The 26919-nt window shown below is 40.0% G+C and overlaps 1 protein-coding gene across 7 annotated transcripts in view; it reads left to right on the top strand.

Moving 5' to 3' along the window:
• Positions 1–26919, top strand: part of CNKSR2 (connector enhancer of kinase suppressor of Ras 2) — a 207506-nt gene that overhangs the window by 168320 nt on the left and 12267 nt on the right. The window contains exon 21 of one of the 7 annotated variants that reach the window (XM_077172479.1): positions 21921–24120. The exons of 5 other annotated variants lie outside the window; for them this stretch is intronic. In XM_077172479.1, the coding sequence (XP_077028594.1) occupies positions 21921–21925 (5 nt within the window). In that variant the 3' untranslated portion in view covers positions 21926–24120. Of the gene's footprint in view, positions 1–21203; positions 24121–26919 lie in introns of those variants that run through there. One more of the 7 variants, XM_077172462.1, reaches the window with a different exon arrangement.

Genomic DNA, 26919 nt, shown 5'->3' with positions numbered 1-26919 from the left:
GGTCTAAGGGCTTTTTTAGGTGTTTTAAATCTCAATTTCAATGCCTTTGTGTACCTGGTTGTAGCATTTTATAACATGCTAATTACTAGTAAAAGGCTAGTGCTTGATTTAATGGACTGGGGCTTTTCTCCATCCTTCTACACTAATTTCCAGAAAAGGAGAACAAAGGTGTAATTTTTGAAGTGGTCTCCCTGTATACACGTGCTTATATTTTTTATTTGATTGAGGAGGTTTCCTTGGTTGAGGCTTTAACAGGAGATTATATTTGAGACACTGATGACCAGCTAGACAGGTAAAGTGCTCATGATGAGTTGTTGACCTTGAAATTATAAAACCAGAAGTAAAATACTGTCTTGTCTGTTGAAAAGTTTAAGTGTTGAATTGCTTGTTGCTATGACTGCAGTGTTCTGTTTGCAACACTGACTTTTTCCAGTGCCCTTACCAGTAAAAGGCAGGAGGATTTCCTGCAAGTGGTGTTCCTAAGTGCAAAATCCAGTTTCTGAGTTGAGAGGTTTGCTTACATCTGCTAAGTCACTACCTTGTGTGTGCTACCTCACTGCCTCCTTCACTTCCATTGCTCTGGGAAAATGAAACATTGCAACTGGCTGGAGAAAGGAATTCCTCTCTCTTTCAGAAATGTTTTGACCTCACGTTGAATGTTCCCTCATGTGGTATCAGAATCTTTTAAATATATTTATTTGCCTTACACGTTTGTGATCCTGACAGAGTTCTGGGCTCTTGGATGATGATGTGTGTTCTTGTGTGTACTTGTGTGTGTTTTAAAGCTTAATCATTCCTATTGCTTTTTGTGCTAGACAAGAATGCAGCTCCTTTGCTGTTGTCAGATGTCATTGCCAAAAGTTTGTTTTCTCAGCTTTCTGTTGTTACATTCTCACTTTTAGAACCACTTGAATTTATATTAAATAGTAAAATGCAGTCCTGTTTCTTCCAACTTCTCTTGCAGAATTGTTTTCAAATAACTGCACCACAAACTAGGAGCTCCACACTTTTTTCAGATGCTGTCCCTAGCTGCTATAATTTAACATATTTCTGTTGATTTTGTACTAAAGTTACACTGATTTGCAACAATTAAACACCTTCTCTCAGACAGTCGCCACTTTATGTCTTAAATAGATACTTCAAGACTTTACTGACCCTGCAAATATTTCTTTGTATCAACTCTTTTATAATGCCTAGATATATATGGCAAATTGAAAATATGGGTTGTCCTTTCCTGTGTTTATCTGTCAGGACCTAACTTTGTTGTGTGTTCAGGTGCTTATTTTTGTTCTGTTACGTCACATTAACATTGCACTGCTAATCCTTAATGGATTGTTTTATTTCCCAAATGACTTTTGTGTAAATCATTTAGATGTTCCATATTGACACCATCTTGTAATGGTCTCTTGCTTTGTAATCAAAGAGGATTCTCTTGTGGGATATTTGGGCTTTTCCATGTGTTTGCTCCTGATTATGTAAGTGGCAAACCACGTTCAGACCTGCAGCACCAAGCATTCCCCTTGCTGTGCTGTTCAGAGGCAGCCTGAACACAGAGAGCAGGTTGGAGGCTGTGGCACAGTGTTTGCATGTCTGTGATTCAGTTGTGAAGGAAAAGTTGGGCCTTTTCAGGTGTGTTTTCTGCTAGTGGCAGGTAACAGAAGGAGACAGCAGTGTATCATGACACTGTCACCCTCTTCCCCTCTGGCTCCACCTCTGTCTACACTCTGTGTTTTGACAGATTCTGCTGCTTAATGCAAAGAACACTTCTAGAGAGACTACGTCCAGGTTTTGTCCCAGGAAAGCTTGTTTCAGTTTTTTCTATATTTTTTTAAATTATCTTTGGTGGTGGTTCCTTCATATTCAAAGACTTTTCTGGTTTGTGCATTGCTAGGGTTTCACATCTAAAAGAAGTACATAACTAGCTCTCTGCAGGGTGTAGCTAGCTGTTGATCCTGCAAGCCAACTAAGTCAACTTAGGTGCAGAAAAACCTGCATCTTTTTTGCATACTCCCTGAAAAAGTCTTTGGAGAACAGCTGTGTCTGGGGGAGTCTCAGGTGCTGTCATCTGCCCAGAGAGTGCTGGGACAGGGGCTCTGCTGCTGCCTCCAGGTGCTGCAGGACTGGCTGGGGTAATACTGGCACACTTTGCAGGGAGCTCACACCTGGGACCTGCAGCAGTGTGCAAGGGAGTTTTCCACTGTGCTGGCTCCATACAAATTTATTCAGGGAACATGGACAGAAAAGCACTGATGCCTGTGTTTGAGTCTGAAAAGGGATTTGTAGCAGGAAGAAATCACTTAGATTGTCTTTGCAGTGTTAAATTTCCCCATTTCCTTCTGTGTTGTTTCTTGCCTCTTTGTGCTGCAAGTTTTCAGTCCTTTTTCTGCACTCTTAATGCTATTGTTTTTCCTGACATGTGTTTAAGGACTTTTTTGCTGCTACCCCATCATCGTAATTTCAGATAATACCTTCTGTATAGCATGGGCAACTGTAACAAAGTCTTACATAAATTCTGACAAATTACTGGCTGCCCTTCTGGGGCAATTAATGGCTGAGAGCTGCTTGTTTGCTGCTGCACTGGTTTCACCCTCCAGAGTGTTTACAAGATGCTACAATCTCCCTCCTGTGACTTCTGTCACTTTTGAAAGATTTCACAGTGTTTCTGAAGGCTGGGGAAACTCACAGATGATCCCTGGCATTTTGCTTCATCGCCATAAGCTCTTGTGCAGGTTTGCAACATCTCCTGGCATCCCATGCTTGGTCCCGCACAGTCTTGTGAATGCTGCCCCAGTGGAACACAATAGCCTCATGCTCCAGTCTCTGAAATCTGCCTTTTGACCCTGAACTTCTGAAAACACTGTCAAAGGCCAGAGCAGGAGCTAATGTTGCCATTTTGCAGCTCTGAGAGATGTCCAGTCCCTGTGAAGGGTTTCAGGAAAGCTCTCCTTTATGTCAGGGAGGGCTGCTCACTGAAAGAGGTACCAAATGACTGTGCTGAGGTACCAAGCCTGAGAGTTTTCTTCTTTTTTTTTCCTAGTAAAAAACTACAAACCAGCCAGAGAATAAGGGAAACTAAGAACAATTTCTCCCATGTTGCAACTTCCCAGTTGCAGAAATTAAATTCAAGGTGGCAGTGCTTTCACAAAATAGGACAGAGGAGCTAAGGACTCCCATGAGTGGCAGCAAGTATCATGCACTGTGCCCAAGAAGGTGTATCCATGGGACATCCTAGGCAGCATTTCCTTTCAAGAATGAGTTATTGCCAGTGAAAAATATACTCTGAATAAGGTCAGGTATTTCAAATTCTAAAATACAGGTCTAGGGAGGCTTCCCTCTTTGTAATGAGGAGGCTGTAGTGCATGGTGCAAATGGTATGTCTCAGAAGGATCAATGTTTGCTAATGAAACACTATGTTATGAAATGGTGCCCTGTGTACACTTCTAGGCTTTGCTTCTCTGCATTTTAGGTAGAGTGTCTTCACTTTGGCAGGTTTTAGGCAACAGTGAAATGTGGGAGTCAAGATGAATAACACATGAAGCCTGGATTGCACACACTGGAGTTGATGAGGATGTGTGGCTGAATTTAATAGGGCAGTTTGCTTTTCTGACAGCCTCTTTCCATTTTAGAGAGGACATCATTAGTGGTGTCCTGTTGTCTGACCACCTAATTTTATCCTCACTGAGAGGCAAGGGAGGAAGCATTAAAGTACTGTATCTTCCCCTCTGGAATTAATGCCCAGGAGGGTCTTAAATAAACAGAGCTATGAGAAATTGAGGTAATGTTTCATATTAGAAGTATTCCATATGAAACTGTGAATAGCACAAAGTGCAGCACCTTCTGGGACACTGAGGGTGTTACTCTAACTTACTGTATCCACTATCAGTCCTGTGCAACCAAGAGCATTTGCCAAGCTGGAGGTTGGGGGTTTTTTTGCTTGACATCCTCCTGGGCAACACAGCCCATGCATGCTCAGACACTGGGGTAGGTTAATGAAATGTCTGCTTTTTCTGAGCTTTGTTTTTGTGATCTAATTTTTCATTCCTAATTCCCATTTGAGCCTTCCTGTGGCACCTGACTGGGCATTTGCACTCCTGTGGGCTGAGGATCATCAGTGTTTTATGCCTTGTCTACTTGTCCCATTGCCTCCAAGGCACTGTTTCTGCTGTTAACTGAGATTGAGCTTATCTTAAAGTGCTGCTTAATTATGTTCAAAAATATGACTACCCTAGATAAACAACTTGGAGTAGATATGTTAATTTCTGAGCATGTTCTTTAATTAAAATTTAAAATTTAAAAAATAATGCTTTTTTAATTCTCATATGCAAAAGCAACTCCACTGCAGAAGTGAGTTTGTATTCTAAACAAAAATGATGGGATACAAAACCTCTATATTCTGATTTTAAATTTCAGTTCAAGGGGAAAAAATTGCCTGCAGTGTTTGAAAGCCAAGTATTGAATCATTTACTGAGTAGCAGTTCAGAAAGCAATATGGGCTGTCAACAAAAATAATAATAGTTTTAATGTTATGCTTGTTAGTGTTTATACATAGAGATGCATTTTGCCCACAAATATTTTGTTGCCACGTTTAAAATTTTATTTGATTTCCATTGCCCATGCTGCTAAAAATACAAAGGAGAGATGAATTCCTACTTTTCTTTTGGTTTTAATAGCTTTGGGTGTCATTGTCAATAAAGGTCATCTGCTTTTGCCTGGAATATATGGATTAAATTGTCTTTTTATATGCAAAAGAAGTTCACAAGAGAATTTTTTACATGGCCATTCTTCCAAATTGCTTTCCTGCTTGGTTTCCTCAATTCTAAGTTACTAAGTTAGAGACTGTCAATGGAGCTATGCTGCTCCCTAGCAGAGACCCCTTTGGGTTGGGTGGTGAAACAAGGAATCTGTACATGAAAGAATATATTTCTGGTGGGCCTTTTTTATCTTCTGCATTCATTCTCTTGCCAGATGTTGTGTAACCAGTCTGTTTTACTTTAATTTTTCCACTTCATGGTGTCAGCAATCTCTGTCTCTGCTGCTGCCCTCTCTGGGTCTGGCTGCAGAGATGCTCTCCTTGGGAAAGGTAAAACTCATAAATGGTAAAACACTTCACAAGCAGCAGAGGGAGGACAGTCCAAGTCCTCTAGGGCTCTCTATTTACCCCAATGCTGTTTCATCCCAGTTTGTTGCCCTGAAAAGTTTTGGTAGCAGTATTAAAAATGCCTTTTTTGTGCTTGCTGCTTCCACTCCCTCAATTGTTAATGTGCTTCCAATCTTTCAATTCTGAAGCTATAGTCAAATTTTCTAAGTGAAGATACTTAGATTTTTTTGAAATTATTTTGTGGATGAAAAGGAAAATCCAACTTTATTTTTTCATTAACCCATAATTTTCCAGTGAAAAGAGGGTTTTCCTGTCCTAAGATTTAAACTTACATTCCTTTTGGTTTCAAGCATGAAAAGCATGCATTTTTAAAATCATTTATATGAAACTTCTCACTGAAACCTACTGAAAATTGTTATAAAGACATTCTTAGATTTGACTACTGCAATTTAATTGCAATTTTTCCATGACAAAGCCATTTCTCACTGGGATTTTTGCAGAATTGGCATAGTTCCTCTTTGAGATACAGGAGGGATTTGGCCTAATCTGAAGGTTTCTAAATGCAAAGGAAACAGAAATCTACAATAAAAAAGTTAGCTACCTATCATTTACATAAGAATGTTCTTTTGAAATATATAGTTTTAAATTTTCAAAGCTAAAAAAAGATGAAACCCTTTCTATAATAAATGGCAATTAAGTCAGAAGATGATGGCATAGGGGGACTAGGGGGAACAGAGGAGTACTAAAATCTTACCAGAATGTATTCATTGCATCTCCAGGTGGTACCATCTGTTGTGTGTGCCTCTCATGTTCTTTCAAGGCAATCATTGAAACAAGGATGAACTTGAGTCAGTAGTGCTTGGAAGGACATGAGAGGGACATGGTTTTATTAAACTACTACCATGCTGAATGTCTGGAGGGTCACCATGTAAAGATGCATTGTTGTTTAATTAATGTTCATCATGGGAAGCGGGATAGGCTATTAAAGACTTCAGTGCAAACAGTCAGCATCCTGCCAACATTTTTTTTGTTGGACAGAGGACTTTAGAAAAGCCACATTTGTTATGAAGCAGTTGATTTTAAGTTATTTTTTAAAAAGAAGTCCTCAGAATTTTTGGATTTAAGATGAATATTTTCATGGAGGTCTATGCAATCAATGTTGTAGGACGATTTTTTGTGAATTGTGATTTTTTGTGAATTGTCCTATCATGCTAGCTTGGCCTCCTGGCTGCCTTTCCTTGCAGTCACTAGCTGCTGCTCCAGAGGGTCACAGATCTTGTCTCTAACCTGCCACCCCTATGCAACTTCTTGGATACCCCTGGACAGCTAAAATGGCACTAGATGCTTATTTTTTGGCCTCTTAATCTCCTTACTGGTTTCCCAAACCTTTCCAGTGCAGGAGGGCAGTGTATACAGGTTTAAATCTTGGTCCCTGCATAGACCCTGGTGAAGCTGTAAGTGTGATGTGGGTGTCTCAGAGCCAGGGAGCTGGAAATTATTTGGAAGATTATCCATTGTAGCTCTGCCATCTAGAGCTGGAGCTGCCATACCTTCCAAATCTTAAACACCCCTGGTGGTGGGCATTCTTCATTCCCTCCAGACAGTGCTTTTCCTCTTTGCTGTTTTGGGAAGGAATAATTTTATTTTTTCCTGCTAATGGGTATTGAGTTGTTCCCTCTGCAATTTAAGCCCAGCATTTCCATTCCCTTATGGCACAGAAAACAGACTGCTCCATTACAGCAGCTCTTCTTCCAAGCTGAAAGGTTGTTGTGAAGGTTAGTTTGGCTTTTCCCATAGTTAGTGTTTGCTAGGCCTCTGACTGCTCTTGCTGAGCTTCCCTGGGTTTTCCAGGCTGACTCCCATCCCTTCTGCCATGGCAGTGTCCAAGCTGGGTGCAGCACATCTGGCTGAGACCAGGGAGCTTGCTCTGCCCTGGCTGTTTTATGCTCTGTACTGTAATAAGCATCTGTTTGGCAACCATACTGTACTTCATATTTCACTTGGGGCTGTACAGTGTCCCAGATGGTTTTCTGCTTAATGCTTGTTTTTCTAATTGTAGTTGTTCTGATTTTTTTCTGGGCCTCTTACCTATCCACATTAACTAGCTCATGTTAATAAAAGCCTCAGCTGAATTAAAATGTCAAATTAATTGGGCTAAAACCAACCAACAAATATATATGACATTTTGTAAAACTAATAGTCTGACTAGGTAAAAAAAACAAAACCAAAAACAAAACAAAAAAAAAAGCCACAAAAAAAAAACCCAAAAACAAAACCTGGTGTTTGCCAGGCTCTGTGTCTGTTAGCACAGCATTTAGCATATTGTTATATAAAACTTGGCAAAGGATTTCATCCCTCCAGATCATACCAGCTCTGAGACTGTTGTCCAGCAGTCTAGGAGATGTTTCCTCACACTTTGGTGCCTGTGGATTTTAATAAGTTTATTCTCTTGCACTGTTCAGGCTCTTAGTGCCATCTGGGGCAGTTTCTGGACGCAGAGCAGCCTCAGGGGAACCCCACATAGGGCAGCTCCTCCCTTTAACAGTGAACCTCTGGTGTCTCCTCCATCTGGGCTTGACTTTGCTACCAGAGGACACCTTGGATAGGGAAGGTTTAGGTATTGGGTGGCTAATATTGTTTACTTCTGAGAGCTGAACTTCTAGAAGGAAAATATGGTTCCCTGTGTCACTGACCTTCTGCATCTAAATAGCCAAGGAAGAAATTACCTGGTGATGAGTGGGGAGCAGAAGGCTCCTTCTTGTACTTGGGATTCCATCCATCCCTCAAAAGTGTTTAATGCTCAGAGTTTATGGTAGCCATGTGTGTTCAATTTGTAAGATCTTCTGTTAAGAATTAAGAATTAATTCAATATTTCCAGTTCTTTTGAAACAAATGTGATAACACAGTATTAACAAACAAACCAAAAAAAACAAAAGCCCTGTAATCAGGCAATTTTGCAGTTTTTATTCATTACTATTAAAATAGGTTCCTACCTTTATTTTTATTTTTAAAACATGTAGTTCAAAAACAAGAAGTTCAAAAAATATTTTTTGTCTCCTTTTGTGCCTCAAATTTGCAAATTTTGAAATCTGTTGGATAGTTAACAGTCCAGCGTCCTTGTACTAGTGTGGGACTGTTAGATACCATGATTTTATGAACAAAACATGAAAAAAGTGCTGTGCAGGATCTTACTGTATTTACATGAAGAAAATTACTGCATTTTAAGCAAGATTTTTTGCTTTCTGGCTTCACTTTTTGAGTACTGCTGGCACAAAATAATACCAGCTCATTATCTCTTCTCTTCTGGATTCCAGAGGGATAAACTTCAGGCTTTTGGAATATAAAATATCACCACTGATTTCTTTAAAAGTATTTGAGTTGTTATCACCATCAGAGAGAGGGGAGAGAGGCTGCCAAAAAACTTCAATTTAAACCATCTTTCAACCAGTTTTTGAAACGTTCATTTAATCATGAGATGATTTACAAGCCTCAAGGAGGAAGCAAAATTAAGGGAGCCTCACTTAGAAGATTTCTCCTGGTTTTAAATTCAGGAATGGACAGAGATCAGGCAGTGGCAAGGGCAGGAAGTTTACTCTCATCTCTTTACCCAGCACTGCTAATGAGAGTAAGGAAACTCAGCTGGGGATCCTTGTGCTTTTAGTTCCAGATTTTGAGTGAGGACGGATGGCTTGGGGAGGCTCCAGGAACAGCTCCTGCCGTGGTACCCAGGGGCTTGGCAATGCCAGAATCCCCTGCTAGAGGGGCTTCCTACATGTGCAAAGTGGTCTTCAAGGAATACTTGAGAGATGGTGACTATGAGACACAATTAGAGAGTGTTTTCCTGTAGTAAAAGTAGTAAAATCTGGTTTAGAATTCACATAACAGTATTTCAATAGCTTCTACACTTGCCATTAAAGTGAGATTTTTTTGCCGTACTAATGTGCACACTTGAAAGCCAATCTAAAAATCATACTAAATCTATAAAAGGCTTGAAACTGATTATTCTGAGAGTTCTTGTTCTTTCCTCCCTGCTAGAATATGTCCTGCCATTTATTTTAAACTTCTAGTTAAAAAAGAAAAATTATTCTCAAGACATTTTCTTCTTGTTTTTTTTCATTAAGCTAAGTATATGTACATAATTTTACAGCAAAACATTTATATTTCTAACTTTATTGTAATGGCTTTAAAGACAACTGGAGTTGCTGGTTTCTGTTTCTTTAGAAGACAGAAGAGAGAAGTTTTAGTTACTTACTTCTGACTGTGTAAAGAGCCTGGGGAAAATTCCATTTAAATTTTATACTTCAAAGTAAAACTATCCAAGACTGAATTACTAATTTTTTTACATTGTTCTGCTTACCTTCTCCATTGTCACTGTATGATGTAGGTATTTAATGTCCTGTTTCTTAATGTATCCTCAACAGTTTCATGTGATTATTTTAGGGGCTAGAAATACTTATTAATGGACTAGACTAATTTAACCATACAAAAATTTTTTTATACCAAGACACTGAAAATTTAACAGGATTTATGAAATTTTGAGACTGTGGAATAAAAATAAAATTAATAAAAAAGACCCAACAAACACAAGTGCACTTTAGACACTACTGCATTATGGATTAATAAATCAATAGTTTCCAAGTTCTCTGCTCACTTTGTGTTTTAACCTTGAGTTCACAAATTGTGCCAGCAGATAAGGATATCTTATAGTGGCTATCATGAATCTTAAGCATAAACAGGTTATCCTTGTATCTATGCAAACTGTAAGAAGTTGAGAAAATTCATTTTATGAAAGCCTTGCACAATTTGTAAAATATCTGTAAAATGTCTTCATTAGTAAAATAAGAGAAAAAAAAAGATGTGTGTTAGCTTTCCTAGGAATATTTGTTTAATACTTGTTTACTCTTGGCTGAAAGTTTTGGTACAATTATTTCTGAACTATTGTTAGAAGGTGGAAGGAAGTGTGAGTGTTTTCTTAAAGTTAAAAAATTATTGCCTTGAGTACTCACAGTTTGGAAATGGCTTTTACAGTTGATGCAACTCAGAACTATGTCAGCCACCTTCTTCTTGGCCTATCCCATCCCAAAAGACAATTTTCCTAAGCTTGTGTATGTTGTGGCTAAATAAGACTATGGGATTTATAGGGAAGTATAAAAATCTCTTGAAGTAAAAATTAGATTCTTCAGTTTTGAGACTAGAACTTGGATCTTTATGGATTTCATTATTCCTGAAATTTAGTGGAGGTTGAATGTGGAAGGATGAGGGCATGGTGGATGGCCATGAGCAGCCAGTACCCATGGCACCTGTAGTTTCTACTTGGAGGAAAACAGACATGGAGGAGTGAGATTTTATATCCTACATGGATTTGGCTTTGCTGCAAAGGCTGTCAGAAGGCTGTGTGCATTTTTCAGTACCACTGCTCCTTGAAATGATGGGGAGTAGGAGGTTGCTGAGAGTAACCCAAAGAACAAAGGAAAGCACACACCCCCAAGGTGGTGGAGGCTTAATTTACCCCTTTTCTTGAAAAAGAAAAGAAACAGTTTGTGCAGTCTGATCTGTAGTACTTCGGAATTGGAAACATCAGGGTGTAGCTGGGGAGGAGGTTGCAGAATTGAGTGGGGTGAGATGGAAGCAAAAAGTAGACTAGAAATAGGGCTTAAATCTGTAATGGTGAGGTAAGCTATGTAATGAGTTTAATTAAGTTGTGATTGGTTTTTGAAATGAAAATCCCATCAGCCTCTAATTCTCTGTGCCCCAAATGAGGATGATGGTATTATAAATCTTTTCCTAGTTAAAAAAAACTGTTTTAAAAGTATTTTGTTTCTACAGTGTCACACTTTTCTTACAGCATAACCTACTGTAAATGCACCTATGCTTCTTTAGCCTTTTTTTTAAAGATTTATGCAGCTTAGAATTTTGAGCCAAGGTGAGCCACCTGGATGGATTTTATGCTGGGGCCGTGTTCTGTGCATTGATAACGCCAATGCATTGAAATACTTCTCAGTGCAAGTTGTCTTCCAAGGGGACGTAACCTCATTATTTAGTTGAATAAATAAAAAAACCTCTGGCATAACCTCATTATTAAGTTGAAAACCCTGTAATATTAATGTCCATAATTAGTTGGGACAACAATTATTTTTGGCCCCTTAGCTCTTGTCTTCTGAAAATTCTAGCTGAGACTTTTTCTTCAGATGACTTTCTCAGTTGTGCTGTATGGAAATAGAGTAAATTTTTTAAAAGACAAATTCATGAGGCTGTTTCTTTATTTTGTCCTTGTATGTTTTGCATTTCTCTAGTCTGATGTTGCTTATCTTTAGCAGTGTTGACCAAAAGTATACAGCCAAATCTTCATCTCTGGTCCTCCTGGGTTTTACTAACATCTCTAGCTCCTTCCAAGGCCAATGGTTGTGTCAGTTCCAGGTTGAGCAGGGGAGGTTGTTCTCTGCACTTAGACTTCTAACTGTGGATTTCCAGTTCTGAAATCCCCCCAAGGTTTCTGCACACACCTTCTAAGGGCTTGTTTTAAACATCTTCAGCTTGAGCTGAGTGCGCTCTTGCTGTATTTTATAGTTCACAAAGAAGTGTGTAAATTGTGGGTCACCAACATTTTTCATCACCAGCTGTTATGTTACCAGATACAGAACCAGAACAGAGCAATTCTTGCCTGCTCCTATCTTCTCTTTTTCATAGGAAACCTAAATATTCTTATTTTTCCATGGAGGTTTTGAATAGATCTGTCATACAATATACACTGAACTTTTTTGGTTACTCTGTAACTCCTTGGAGTTGCCCGATGCACTGATGGCAAGTCCTGACGTTACAGTGGAAAATTATTGCATTTACTGACACTAGATACATAAGTTCTTTAAGAGGGATGTCTACATTATTCTGAAAAACAAATCCCTACAAAATTAAAAATTCACTGAGCCTTTTATTTTTACTGTTTATTCTTGCAATCTAACACATCCATTCTGCACAGCAGATGTGAGCTTAGCAAAAATTGTCTGAAACATTGGTTTGTCTAGTTCTATATCAGATATCAGACTCTGAGTTATTTGAATTTTAAAAAATCACCTGCAAGAACAAGTGCTTGTACCAAAGAGAGGTGAGCTCCCCATGCCTTGAACCATGCCTAAAAACATATTTCTAGGGAGAGTTAAAGATATCTTTCTTGTAACCCTTGATAGATCATTCTTCCACACAATAGTTTTATTGATTTTGAAATCAGGTGTACTTTGAGCTCTGTTATGTGGCAATAAGGAGTTGCACATTTTAACTCCAGGCTAGAGAGACAAGCATCTCTTCTAGTTAGTTTTAAACCTAGCACACAACCTTTCAGATGTTTCTGTTACTTGAAGAGGTAATTACCAGCCTTTTTTCTGCCTTTATGTCCTTAGATAACAGGCTTCTGTTCCATCCCCCTTGTTTATAGGAGAGAAGTCTTGATTAGCCCTAGACCATGCATTCCTTGCAGGAAAATCCTTTTGCAGAACAATAATCCTGTCAGCCCTTCTCTGCCTTTTTCAGTACTGCTTTTTGAGGTGAGGTGTCACAAATTAGTCTCTTTTTTTGTTGTTGTTGTTGTTTCTGCTTTATCTACACTACTTCCTGTATTTATATGTAGGTAGAAGCCAAACCTCCCTACTTCTCTGCTTTTGTAGAAGCTGATTTGACATTTTTAACAAGTGCAATCCAAGAAGAGAACTAAAGGAAGCTGTTTGGTATAAGATGTTTCTGCCTGATAGGGAAAAAAGAAAAAAGTTTGGTTTTGATGTTGGTAATGCATGAAAAAAGATGTGTGGTGCTTATTCATGTACAAGACTGCAGAGGAGAAGAAAGTAAAAAAGACAATGTAGCTTCTGAAGAGAATAGCAGAGGACAATAGCTGAGCAGCTTGAGAAGTGCATAGGAGGGAAGTTGCTGTTATGGGGTAAGAACAGAGCTCAGCTACATGATAGTCAGTGTTTTTCAGACTGTAGAGATGATAATATTTTCTTTGTTTAGTTGTGATATTTTGGTGAAAAGCACTTAAGCAAACCAAAGCCAGAGTGTGTTGCAAATTGCTGGGAATACATCCCTGCATAACACTCTGGGTCTTGGTACAGCTTGTCCAGGGGACCCTTGCCCATGCATATGACTGGTCTGGACAACAGAAATGCCTCCTTACAAGCATCCTTTGGCTTACCATCCCCTGAGGGAAGGGCACTCTTACCTGCCATTTTCAAAAGGTGGCTGTTTTTACAGGTAACCCTTCCCCAGCATCTCAGGGTGTTCTGGTGTGTTTGGATTCCCTTGCATACAGCAATCACCAGTTGTGGTGACAGTAAGGGATTTTCTCCTCGAGTCTCTTGATGCCCTTTCTGCTGCTGTTGGCAGGACCAGGGGCTGAGCACACAGCAGCTCTGGGCACTGGCACTGCTGGAGGCTGCCAGGAGAGCAGGCTGGGCCCTATACATCATTACCCAGATCAAGAGGTTTCTTGTAAAACTGGTTGTATTTGAAATGTGTCCCCACCTCCCAGATGATTGCTACAGCACTGCCAGGGTCAGGTGTCAGTGGTGTCACTGTAGTGGGTGCTCCCTCCCACCCAGCCCCTGCCTTTCTTCAACTCCTCTTCCTTGCCTCAGCCTGATCAGCCGCCATCTCACACCAGCCATTCCCCTGTGCCCAGCTGCTCCCAGAGCTGGGGCAGCCCTTTGGGGAACAGCTGCCCTCACTTTAATAAGACTTCTCTTTCCCTGGATATTGTTAACTTTGAGTAAACTACAAGTATTTTTCCCTTGTTGTGATCAAAAGACCTGGATGAGGTATCAGAAGCTAGCAAGTAATAGGGCACATTCTGAGATGATGGCACTCTCATTTTCAGTTGAAAGCTGCAGAGATCCTGTTTTCATTCTCCTGAAAAAGAACACCACTTCTGACAACTCAGAAGGCTTTGAGAAGTGCCCAGCTCCAATACAGCTCTGGTGTTTTTGCCAGTAGAGGAGCTTGATGTACCTTAGGAATGGGGAGATTGGTACCTGGTGGGCCCTGTGCACTGCTCCATCCCTCCAGGGGGACAGCAGGTCTCCCCCAGGCTCTGCCCTTCCATACTGGGAAGGAGTCAGGTGAACTGGAGCCTGAGTCATATATTGGTGCTGTATATGTTCAGTGCAGGATTAATCTTTTCTATGGAACAGTGCCATCATACAGAAGTGTGGCAGCTACACCTCACCAAACAGTGTTTGATGGGCAGTTTTGGAGATGCTTGGGGATGAATTAGGAAGGAAGAGGCCAAAGAGAAGCAATTTTCATACCTGTGTCTTTATACCTCTGTCAGAGGTCATTGAGGGTAAAACTTCCTGAGTTGGTGGAGGAGTTGGTGGAAGAGTAGGAATTGATGGGAGTGCAGATGTACCTTCTTACTGGTTATCACCAGTTCACCAAGAACTTTATCAGGATCTTTCTTTGAAAACCACTGGGTGCACCATGTCCTCTCACCAAGAGGGTCTCTGGTGGGTGAAATACAGCCTTTCTGTATTTCAGAAAAGGCTGGGAAGGAGGGCTAGGGACTCCTTCATGGCTGGGCATCATGGCCATGAAACCCTGGCGTGGCATCCTTCAGCTTTGTCTGGGTTCCTGGCCAGTCTGACAAATCCCTTTTGCCATCCATTTTCATGAATGGCAGCCTTGTGGTTTTCAGAAAGAGTATTTAACCAGGAGCTTGAATACATTAGGTGATATGACAAAATACTCCCTTGATCAGCTTGCTGGTTTTTCCCCTCCTAAAGGACATACTGAAATATTGTCTTAGCAGGCCTCAGGAGGTACTATCCATGCTATACCTCATCCAGTCTAGCATGTTCAGGGATTTCAAATAATTTAAAATTTGCTATTTATTGCTATCTTTAAAGTTAAAATACAGTCAGGAGATTCTGATGTTTTCAGCACTTGACTCCTATAACAGGAGTCCTTAGTGTATAAAATCCCTGTGCAACCCTGATGTTCTTTTATTACACTAGTGATAGGATTGTTTGGAATATGAAAGGTTTAAGATACACTTTTCATGAAAAATTTGTATCCCCTCTGAAAACAGCTCTTACACATTAAAAATATGCAAGTGATTCTTAACAAATAACATAGCAATGTTTGGCTTATCAGAAGAGTACCTTGCATAAAACCTTTCAGTGCAAGCTTTCTATATAGAGAAAATTATTCTCATAAAAAATAAATTAAATTTACCAGATGAAAGTACAAGCCTTCAGCATCCAGCAAGTGTGAAACATTTAATCAGTAATTCTTCATTTTATACTTTCAAATAGGTAAGGAATTTCCCCCAGGCAAACAAGGAGGCCATTTCTGTGTTGGTCTGATGGGCTTTCAAGACACCATAGATAGCCAAGAAAGTAGTTCAGTCATTGGTTTAGAAAAAGAAAGGTGATTCCTGTCTTATTTTATGGGAACTAAAGTAATTAAAAGCAAGACTTCTAAAAGCAGTTTCTTTATATGCTAATTTTATGCAGTATATTTCAGGTTGTTGATAGGAGGGAGGGCTTCAGGTCTGATAGCATTTTTGTTACTAAATATGGTCCTCCTCAAACCTGAAAGACACCTGACTGAGTCAAAAATAGAGTTGGAGCAGAACGATAATTCTTGCCTGGGAACAGTCAAGGCAGGTTGGATTGACAGAGGAAACACGTGCTAGAACATGAGGAGAGGAGAAGGGAGCACCTTTGTTAAACACAGCACAACCAGCCAGGAGTGGTGCCAACAATTCACTTGTTGGCCTTGCCAGGACAGTAATAGTAGAGTCCATGTTTTGTGTGTGTGCCCCTCCAGTGAGCTCCAAATTAAATTACAGTATCTCAACCTGATCAATGTTGGTATAACAATAATGATAATCTGCTCCCCCAGTTTTTCCAGAGTAGGTTTTGACACCATTCCCATTGGAGGTTTTGGCAAAAGCTGCTGCAAGACCTCAGCTGAATGTGGCACAAAGAAGATAATGCTTTTTTCTCAGTCTGTTTTACCTTCACCACACAGCATGCTGCCAGTAGCTTACAGTGTTCAGGTGCTCTGTGCCTCTTTCATTGACCAGTCAGAGAAGGGGTCCCAGCCAGCATGGCAAGGTGCTTGAGCTGTCAGCAGCTGTGGCATGGGCAGCATCTCCATGCCCTGCCCTGGGTGTAGCCTGGCAGTGGGAACATGACAGTCTGCCTGGGTGTTATTTAGTCACACCAGGGATTTTGTCTGTGTCTTGGTGTTTTTGTTATCAGTATGGAAAGCACCACCAGAAAAAGCAATCATGTAACTTGATAACGTAATTGTTATCTGTTAAAGTCTTCTCTGAACCAAAGGGGCTTCTACTGGTTGAAGTTAAAAATTTATTTGTGTAAATTTAAATTTGTTATGCGGTAATTAACTCAGTATGTTTCTGTCCGTTTTCAAAGCCCTGAGTAAGTTAATGTAAAAAAATTCCAGAAATACACTTCTTGAAAAAGTAATTAATAAAGTAATACACAAAATAATTTGTCACAATAATAAGACCAATTCTGCTTAAGTACTCCTTATTAAAAAAAAAATCATTGATAACAATGCAAAAAATTAGTGCATTGCTTTTTTTTCAGGGTTGATGTCCAATGCACTACTTGGGAAACAGAGCTCCCATTTTTGTGTTGTATATTAACTCTTCCATGGGGTGATAGACTGGAACTGCAGTTCCTGCTTTATTATCAGGAAACAAGGACATGGCTTTTCAAGTAGTTCCCAGAATAAACAATGCAGCAGGTTTGGTAGATTAAATTGAGTTTTATATGCCATTGCAGTCATAGCCTGGCTGATTTTAGCTTACAATAGTACTAAGAATTGTATTGAAAGGAATTTCACCATTAGATATATGCCTTATGTGCTTGTCTTTGGGATGAAACATAGACTTCTCCTAGGTGAGGCTTGTCCTATAAGCTTATGTAACTTAAGACTCTGTGTAATCCAGCAATTAGAGTGCCAATATACAGAAATTTTAATATCATTATCAGAATTCATAAACTGCCCAGTGGGATGCTAAAGTTGTGATTACATCCTATACCTTCTAAATCTATATAAAACATTGAGAATTTCAGCCAGCTGGTCTTTCTTTTTTTTCCTGAAAATGGTTATTCAGCTGTGTCTCACTGGTTATGTCCCAAATTAGAGGGCTTCCTTTCCTGGGAGCAGCTCTTTGTAGTGCTTTGCAATGGTAACAAAATGAACTGCTCTGGAAAAATAACCTTATTTTCTGACATGACACTCAGACTGCTCAGTCTTGAAGCTGTGCACTGTCACTCCAGTAAGACCCTGGTAATGAGCTGAAGGAGAGAGTTTTGCAGATATTAGAGAGATATCTGAACAGCATAGGAATAACCATGAGATATCTAATATGGAGGGACAAAACAGGGGCAGAATTAGAAATAATATAATATAATACACTATAATAATATAGTAAGAGTTAGTGATTTGGCAATTTAATGTGCTACATTTTAGTTTATTTAGTTCTTTAGTACTGGAGAGACAGAAGGTTATTTAGCAGTAGCTGTAGTACCTGAAGTGCATAGGAGAGCTGGGTTACATTTGCAATTTAGAGATACTTTGCTAAGTGGGAGGAAAAATGCCTGCTGATCAGAGCCCTGTAATTTCCACTGCCTTGTTCTCATGGGACCCAGTGCAGCACCTGCAGAGGAGCAGGCACTGGAGGGCTGTTGTCCCTCACTGTGGTGCTTTCCCATGGAGCATTTGTGCTCTTGGTGTTCCTCAGTGAGGACATGGGGCACACTAAAGCATATATTGTGGTGTTGGAAAAGCTGAAACTTGCTTTTTGCAGATAGCATACTCCTGTATTAGAATTGTTTGATTTAGTGCTCTTTACTGCAGAGTGACTCCTTCTATTGCTTCCATACCTAACTGGATTCCCATAGGATGATGTAGGCAGGCACTGCTTTGGAGTACAGGGTTGGGGATCTGCACCAGGTGTGTCACCAAATCCCTCCTTCCTCAGGCAGTCTCACTGCCAGGCTCTAGCAGCTCCTTTTCATCTCTGCATGGCATCTGTCTGACACCTGGAGGTGGTGGGAGCTTCCCACCAGTGAGCAGCAGGCAGTTTGCAGATCTGCCAGGGTTCTTCCCCAGGACTCTGTCAAAGGGCCTTGAGCCATTTCCCTAGTAAGGAGGAAGATGTGTCTGCCACTGCACATCCAGCAGAGGCAACCAGGTCACAGTTTGTGGCACGTGGAGAGGTTTTCTCTTCCCTGCTGTTCTTTACATTCATTCTTGATGGGAGCCTGATCACTCATGCAAAGGATTTATCTTTAGGGGAAAATGCATAATGGCTTCCAGTCTAAGTTCTTCTCTCCTGAATATGTAGACAGATGTAGAAATAGGTACACAAAATAGGATAAAAACTAAGGAAAAGGTAGATCTTCAAAAGGCAGCTACAGGTTTACTGATGGTCACCATAGATGGGAAGTCTGAAATTTTCTAAAACTTCAGTATGAATTTAAAAAGTTAATTAACCTGCTATTCTTCAACCTAACCTATCTTTGAAAAGAGAAGTTGTCATAAAAATACCGTTTAATAACCAGGTATCTTGTAGTCTGTTTAGGCAAAATATATAATGTGAAGATTGATAAAAAAGTGTACTCTCAAGTGGCAGTGGTAAAATCTTATGCTTTTTGTTATGAAAAAACACATCAAAGTAAAAACCCTAACTTTATACTTTCTCATTAGTGACTGCTGGTGTTCCTTAAACATTTATTTATAGATCAGTCTCAAAGAGAAAGAGTTGTATCACTTTCTGTGCCCCTTTCCTTGCATAGGACTTCTTGTGTGAGAGCCATTTTTATTGGCTTTTGACACTTGGCCTGGAAAGGCATGCAGAGCATCCCTTTGCTCCTGCTTGGTGGGGTGATCCCAGCCCAGGTGTGTTCTGTCTCACCACTTTAGATGGATAAAGTACCTCCTTACTGCTGCAGGTTTGCTCAGATATAAAATTCCTCACATCCTACATGACCTAAAGCTGAATAAATGGACAGAGATTTACAGCAGACAGTTTTGTGTCTGTAACCACTCTGGGAAAGTCATTTGCCATAAAACTCATAATGCAGACATAATTTGTTGATAAATGCAGTAAGTTCACTTTGCTGTATTCACAGGGTCACATTCATTTTTGTATGTGAATGGCAATTGGTTTATTTTTCAAAATGTTTGCAAGTCTCATGAGTTTCATAAGTTGTAGTGTCAATAAGTATCTGTCCAAAAGCACGTTACTCGTTCTTTGTTATTTGTATTTGTTCTCCTTTAAAACAAATTTTAAAACCCTTATCTAGAAACAGAACCACATGCTGGAGATTTTTTACATAAATAATTTTGCTAATGTTACCAATACAGAAAAAAAATGTGGGGTTTGTAAGGATAAGGAAAAATAATTTTTACTACTAAAAAGCAGATTTTCTAAATGCTTAGTTCCTATCCATAAGTGATATTGAAAATCTATTTAGAAAAGCCCCCTAGTGCCTAAGAATTATATTCACATTAAGATAAACAGGAAAGTATATGCTACCACTTACCTTAAGAGGTTAATGAAAGGCTGTTCATGCACAGTGACTAATCCAAACTGGGATTTTTCAGTAATAGAGAAAAATTACCAGTGTTTGAAAATTTATATAGTTTATTAATAATAAAACCTTAGCAATATTACGGAATAGTCTTTACAAAAATGTGTCTTACTAGCAGGTTTTTTTCAGAAATAGTTTTCTAGTGCAAAATTTAGTTGAATTTTATGTACATAACACAAGTCCTGTCCCACCATGTGTTGAAGGTAGCACAGTTCTTCCACAGATAGAGGATGTGTCCCAGCCAGGCTCAGCTGGGCATGAGCAAGAGCTGGTATGGACATCTGCTACATAATGCCCTTGCCTTAACTTCAGTAACCCTCCTTTATTTCACAGCCACCTTGTCTCACAAAAAGGGCAGTTTCTTTTGCCAAAGCCTGACCTTTGAAACAAACTTTCTGAATTCTTAGTGATTAAGTTGTATGAACAACAGCCATAAGATGACAGCATCTCCTGAAGCTGCAGAAGTGATACCTATGAGGCAGCAGTATCCTCTTTCACTTAGTGCCTTTTTCCAAATAAATCCAAGATTCTTATTTTCAATGCTACAACTGTTCATAGAATAGAACAGGATGAAATCTGAAAAACATTCCCTCTTGTGCTCTACAAAGTCTCCCTTTCCTCAACCCCATGAGTCCTGAAATGTGCTGGTTTCGCCTTTTGTTTGTCAGGGGGTTGGGGTTTGGTTTTGGGGGTTGGGTTGGGGTTTTTTTCATTTTGGTTGTGGAATCTAATGGGGTTTTTATTTTAAACAATAGGTTATGTAAAAGTTTCTCTTGACTGCTATACTTAGAATTTAGTTATATAAACTGTTTTCCTCACACTTCTTCTTCCTCCTCTCCTTGTTGACGCACAGAGTCCCAGGAAATCTCAGTAATAGAGAAGAGGCTGAACTGGGTTTGAGTTCTGTGTAGCATTGCTCACCCTCTGCCTCTCTGAAACTCATTTTCCAATTGCTGCCATGTGTGGAGTAAATGTCACCAATGTTTCCATCTGGGATTCTTTCTACCTTGTGTTTTCTGTCCCTGAGAAAATACTTCTTGTCTGCTTTCCAGACCTTTTGTGATATGCTCAAGAATAAAAATGGCAGTGCTTGATGTTTTCCTTCCTTTCCATCCTGTCTTTTGGAAAAAATATAATCTCTTTAACAGGGGTTAAACAAATCCCACCAGTTAATTGGAATGAGTTTGTACATCTTTACATTATGCACAGTTGAACTCTTTCCCAAAGTGTTTTTTTTTAACAAAACATCCCCCAGCTTTGCATATCTGGGATTCAAAATGACAATGGATGTTAAGATCCATGGAGTTTCATTTTTTATTAGAATTTAGTGTAGTAAGCAATAGAACAGGGAATGCACTGAGAGCAGCCAGGCTTTTGAAACTGCCTGTGCAGAGACTGCATATCCACACAGAAACTCTAAGTAAACAATTTAGCTGTATGCTGTTTATTCCACCTCTCTCTTTCTCTTTTCTTTGCTAACACAGGTCCACAAAGATTCTCGAGTTCTCAAGCCCTAGCTTATGGAAGTGTGTAATGTCAGTGTGGTTGCAAAATCACACGATCTCCTAGCTCTGTATCTTATCCTTCACCCAACATTGCACAACGCTGGACTGTCAGCTAGGAGAACGAAAGGAGCCAGATTGTGTTGTGCCACCTCTTTTTCTAGTTCTCGCATAAGTTGCCACCAGGATATTTTTCTGTGTTTGTAGCACGTTTGGTGGATTTGGGGCACATTCTTTGCTTCCATTCTCCTCATTCATGTGACCCATTCCCAGTGCTTCCAAATGAGCTAATGTGTCTTCAACATGGAGAAAAACCAACTAAGTTGGTTAGGATGTGTATTGTTCTCTTGTTTTATTTGTGGGTTGTTCGGGGTTTTTTTAATTGGTCTTTGTTCTGTTCTTTTTAAAAAAACATATCTACAAAAAGAGAATATATAACTTTCTGCCCTAAATACCTCTTTTGCATCAGGGATGGATATTTTAATGGAGTGAGGCATAATAGCAGAACAGTGCCATGTCTCTGTCCTCACGAGCATCGCTGCATGCAGATTAGAAAGGCTCTGTAGTGCTGCTACTGTATGCCAGATTTGCTATTTGCTCTTGTTTGCATGATAGTATTTCTAATTTACTAATATGATATGGAAATAATGGCGCATCACCGATCTTTCAACATATTGTATCACTGCTTTATCATATTAGGCTAATACACTGCGAGAGTTGATAGCACCTCTCCATGTCAAATGGGAACCACATCTCTTGGCACTGAACCGATTGGACTCAAAGGTTGATAAACTTATCATTAGAGAATTGGCACGACGGAGACTCAACTTCAGCCTCTTGCAAGCAACCTAATGGCCTCCGTTCAGAAAGTCAGTTCTTCTTGAATAACTTTGATGTTTATAACAGAGAACAGACCTGTTAAAGCATAGACAACCACATGCCTGAATATGAGGCCTCCAGGAAGGTGTCAAAGGGCATGGCCAGTCTTTTGAAGAATGCACCCTTTCCACAGTGGGACTAGGCACAAAGTCAGATCCAGTCTACATGGAGCACATTTGCAGAAAATACTGCCCCCCGCACGGGAGAACGGAAGGGGAAGAGGGTCTTGACAGGGGAAGGGCTTTGATGTCACTCAGTTTTGTTCTGCACACCTCGAGGAATTAAAGAGGGATTCAGCCATGGTAACTGTAATTTCCCATTGCTTGTACTGAACTCCAGTGAACCCATTCAGGCCAACCAGACAGAGTCGTGTCATTTAAGCGTGCTTCACATTAGTGAAGGAAGTTTCCTTACTGTGTCATGCTAAACTAAGTGTATTCTGTCAAGTGGAGGTATGTACAGACCTTTCAGTGACTTCCATTTATCCAGTGGTTTGTACTGAATTCCCAGAGGGTACACTGGCACTCGTTCGGACGGTGACGGAGAAGATACCTCACGCTGAGATTTATTAGACTCTGCAGTTAAATCTTTGGTTCCTCTTTATCTTCTAGGACTAAAACATGTGAGTGATGCTGCCTGGCCAAGCAGGCACAAAGTATTCTCTGTGTAACACCCAGACTCCGGAGGGCTGTTTTGGGGCCAGTATTTGTCTGGATGTCACTCAAAGTAGATTCAGATATTGTATTTATCATTATGTTCTGAGTCCCCTATGGGTTGATGTTTGCCTCTATCTCTGTGATTAGAATGTGGATTTTCCTTGATATATTTGGCTAAGGGTGTATTGTAATAATGTTAATGCTAATTACTTGATATTTCATACTATCTTACGGGGAGATACTTTTAAAAAATGTATTTTGAAATGTTTTCTTTCTGTTTGCTCAATGTATGGTATTGCATTATGTTAATACCAATAAAATGATATATATATATAGTTATATATATATTTCCCTTTTATAAAGAAGTAAATTATGCTTTTTTGCCTCACAAACAGGAAATGTGCAGTGAATAAAATGACATCATTCTGCCTTACAGCAGGTGACAAAGCTTATAATAGTTTTAATATTCTTTTTTTGAAAAATAAAAAGTATAGTATGACAATTAGTTGGAAATTCATCAAAATGCATGTTTTATATTTCTGCTCAATGGGACTGTCACAAAACAGCCTAAATATTTAGCAATGTTGTTTTGGCATCTTTAATTTTTTCTAATCAGAAACATGCACTGTATTGCTATTATTGATTACAAAACTGTACTGTCATAAATTTTTGCCTGTTGGCCAGATAGACAAACTCTCTAAGTTTGTCTGTAGGAATTGATTTTAAAATTTAATTTAGTGCTCTTTCCAATGCTTGGCAAAGGCAGAATTTATTTTTTATATAAGGTTGCCTTTGAAGTACCTGCCTCTGCCAGGAATGATAAATCACTGCTAAGTACATAAAGATTCTGCAACCTGAAGGATATGTGATTAAAGTCTTGTTGGAATGGCCTGCAACCTCAGCCAGTCCTTTACATTCTGTCATTAAATTCCATAATTAGTTAGAGGTGAAATGTTTTGGAAATGAATTAGAGAAGCGGAAGCAAGGATGTGACTCTAAAATGTCCTTTGGCTGCAATTTGGGGTAACACTGATGGCTTATTTGCTGCTTGTAGCCAAAGGCCAGCATATATCTGCACTAATGCCTATTAGATTGTCTTCAGCTTCCTCTCTTTCTTTTCCCCACCCTTTCTAACATATTGTATTGAGTATCTTTGTTTTGCAGAGGCATTCAGAAGGGCTGTAATTAGCAGTCCCTGGCATTTAATTGCATACACATTTGTTAAATATTTTTCTGTATGCCTTAAAATAAAGTATAGAAAATGGCAGTAAATGTTTCTTTAATGAAGGCATTTGATTTATTCATGAAGTCAGGATTTTTTAAAGGTGTTATTTTGGGCTTAATAAAGGAAATAAGCCAGCAAATTTTCTGTCTTGCTTTTGCATAACCATCGTCTGTCAGGGCTGACGTTCAGTTCCTTTCTCTTGTTCCTTTTGTGGCAAACACATTCTGCCCAATGGGTGGGAAATGGACCTTTCTGCTGTGACCACTCTCATGCCAGTTTTGAGAGCACTTTATGCCGAGGTTCATGCATGTTCACAAGTTCATTTTGACATCTGGTGACATGAGTGGTGTGTAGAAGAGCCACATGGAATTACTGCATCTCTCTCGTCACAGCAATAGCTTTTGTCCTGAAAGGTACCTTGAACTCTGTGTGGTGCTTACAGACCATGGGGGTGTGATGGGCATTCAGCAGCTGATGGGGGGTGCCTGATATTTGGCAGTGTTGTGCCCTGCATAATTAAGATGTAACTCAGGGTGCAGCTTAATTAGGTTGGAATCTAATCAGTGCAGCTATCATAATGTGCAGTTATAAATCCATTAATAAATCTGAATATTTGAATAAATATGACATCTTCTGGGATAACATTTTGGGGAGTATTTCAGGTTCCTTTCAGAAATGCCTCAGGAGGTGCTTCCCCAGCAGACCACAGTGGGTTACAGAGGTAACTGAGGCAGACATTCAATTAGCCTGGCCCCTACCCACACTAATGTTTCTCCCATGTTGAAGGTAGAATTGCAGTTCCTTAGTGATGCATTTTGGAAAACTCCCATCTCGGTGCTACATTTCCATACAAAGAAGCAACTTGGGGTGTAGCCTGAAGCAGAGTTCATGTTCAGGGTGGGTGTTGCTCACCAGGAACGTGTCCCCCATCTGTTCAGGCTTGCTTTCAGGTATCAATGCCATAAGCCTTGCCAGGCACTGCTGTTGTACGAGCGTGACTGTGGCTTGATTCTGACTGGTGAGTAATGTTGCTGGGTCCGTATCGTTTGTCACTTAACCTTTCACAACTTTGAGTGCTGCAACCTTAGGTTAGGTTTGTAATACCAGTATTTTCCTCAAGGAGTAATTGCTTCTATATATTCCTTGTGAATTATTATTTGTAGGGAACTCCTCATCCTGTTCCAAAGCTACAGAATCCTCAATGTCTAGCAATTTTGCCCAGTTTGCTCCAGCTCCTGGCTTTCCTCATAAATATAAATTTTCTATTGTTTTTGAGCTGCAGGGCCCAAGGGGAAGTGTGCCATCGAAGTGGGATTGGTGCGTTTATTGCACTTCAGCATTGATAGCTTGTGGTAAAATTAAACAGCACTTATATCAGTGTGTGGCACAGAAAAATGTCAGGATATCCTATTTCATTGTGCAAAATTCTCCCAGAGAGTCACTGAAATCAGCAGATTAAGGTTAAACTGGTGCCTTCATAGGCAGCTTAATGAGTAAAGTACCATATCCAAACTTCATAGGCAGCTTAATGAGTACCATATCCAAAACCAAGAAAGGAGGCAGCTATAACCCTACTGCAGAAAAGTTCTGCCACTGATGAGAATTCCATTACTTTGGGAAGCTTTGGAGTGACTTCATTCTTATGCCCACCAATAAAACTTCATGAAACAGCAGGACTGTGAGCAAAGAGGGAGCTACAGATGCTGATTTGAGGTGTGCAGGAGCTGTCAAGAGGCAGCATGAGCAGAAAAAGTTTATTATTCCCTCTCTGTGTCCCCTTCTCACTAACACAGTGACCCCTTAGCTGGCACCTGTACTTCACTGCTCAGTGCATGTCAGAAATGGCTGAATGTCACTGTCAGCTCCACAATGCAGATCTGCAGGGAGAGACACCAGGGGTTTTTCCTTATGCTCAGTTTCATGCCAGCTGTGTTTAGTAAGCAATTCCAGTTGTGTGGAAGGCTGAAGAGATGTGGCTGTGGTGGGTGTGGGACTCAGAGCAAGAGCAGCCCAAGTGTCCTATGAAGGTGGAGGCTGCACATGTGAACGTGCTCCAGCCTGCCAGCTCACACTGCAGCCAGCAGGGCACAGGAGGCCTGGGGGGCCATGCCTTGTCCTTCAGATGTCCCCAGAAAGGTGACTCCAGTGGAAAAGAGATTCTCAGGGATCTACGGACCCAAAAGGAAAACTGCTAGTGCCATTAGTAGTTCACAATAAGAATTAGACCTTTGGTGCCACAGCAGAGGCTAGGCATCTGTCAGGCCTGACAGAGGCTAGAGCTGGATCTTTTAAAAGGTGGTACCTGCCTGATTCTGGTATTGAACTTGGCTGTAGTGGAAAATGCCTGAAATACCTTCAGATATCTGTCATTTGGGAGATGAGTTTTCCACTTGCTTGCACAGCTCGCTGTATTTCAAGAAACCCAATTTATGCTCATGCATGTGAGAGGAGAAGCAGACTGGTACCATAGGGTGTAAAACTCCAGCAAGTGCAGGACTCTGTTGTGTTGGTGCTTTCAGTGAGCACCCTCCCTAGGGAGTGTCTTCTATTGCCTGCAGGTTTATGTAACAGGAGAGAATAGAAACAGTGTACAACTATCCCTGTAACCAAAAATACTTCCACTTTAGAGGAAATGATGGTATAAAATCCAGATTTAATACCTGTATTGAATAAATACAAAATAATAAATACAATAAATAAAAAATTTAATGATCCTCCAGCTACTAAAATTTCACCAAACACATGGATCAAAGCTTGTTTCTAAACAATGCTCCTCCCTTCCTTGATTCAAGACTTCTGGAAAAATCCTGCATTTTTACAAACACAGGGGCAGAAAGGACAGAGGATTACATGAATCAGAAGAAGGCAGGGAAGGGGAAGCAATACCAGAGAGAAGGGTTGCAAAGACTGGGTACTGCTCAAGAAGAACCTGTTTTGC

The sequence above is a fragment of the Agelaius phoeniceus genome, chromosome 2, assembly GCF_051311805.1.
Source record: "Agelaius phoeniceus isolate bAgePho1 chromosome 2, bAgePho1.hap1, whole genome shotgun sequence".
NCBI lineage: Eukaryota > Metazoa > Chordata > Aves > Passeriformes > Icteridae > Agelaius > Agelaius phoeniceus.
The sequence above is the reverse complement of the archived record's forward strand: the minus strand, read 5'-3'. Positions and strand labels throughout refer to the sequence as shown.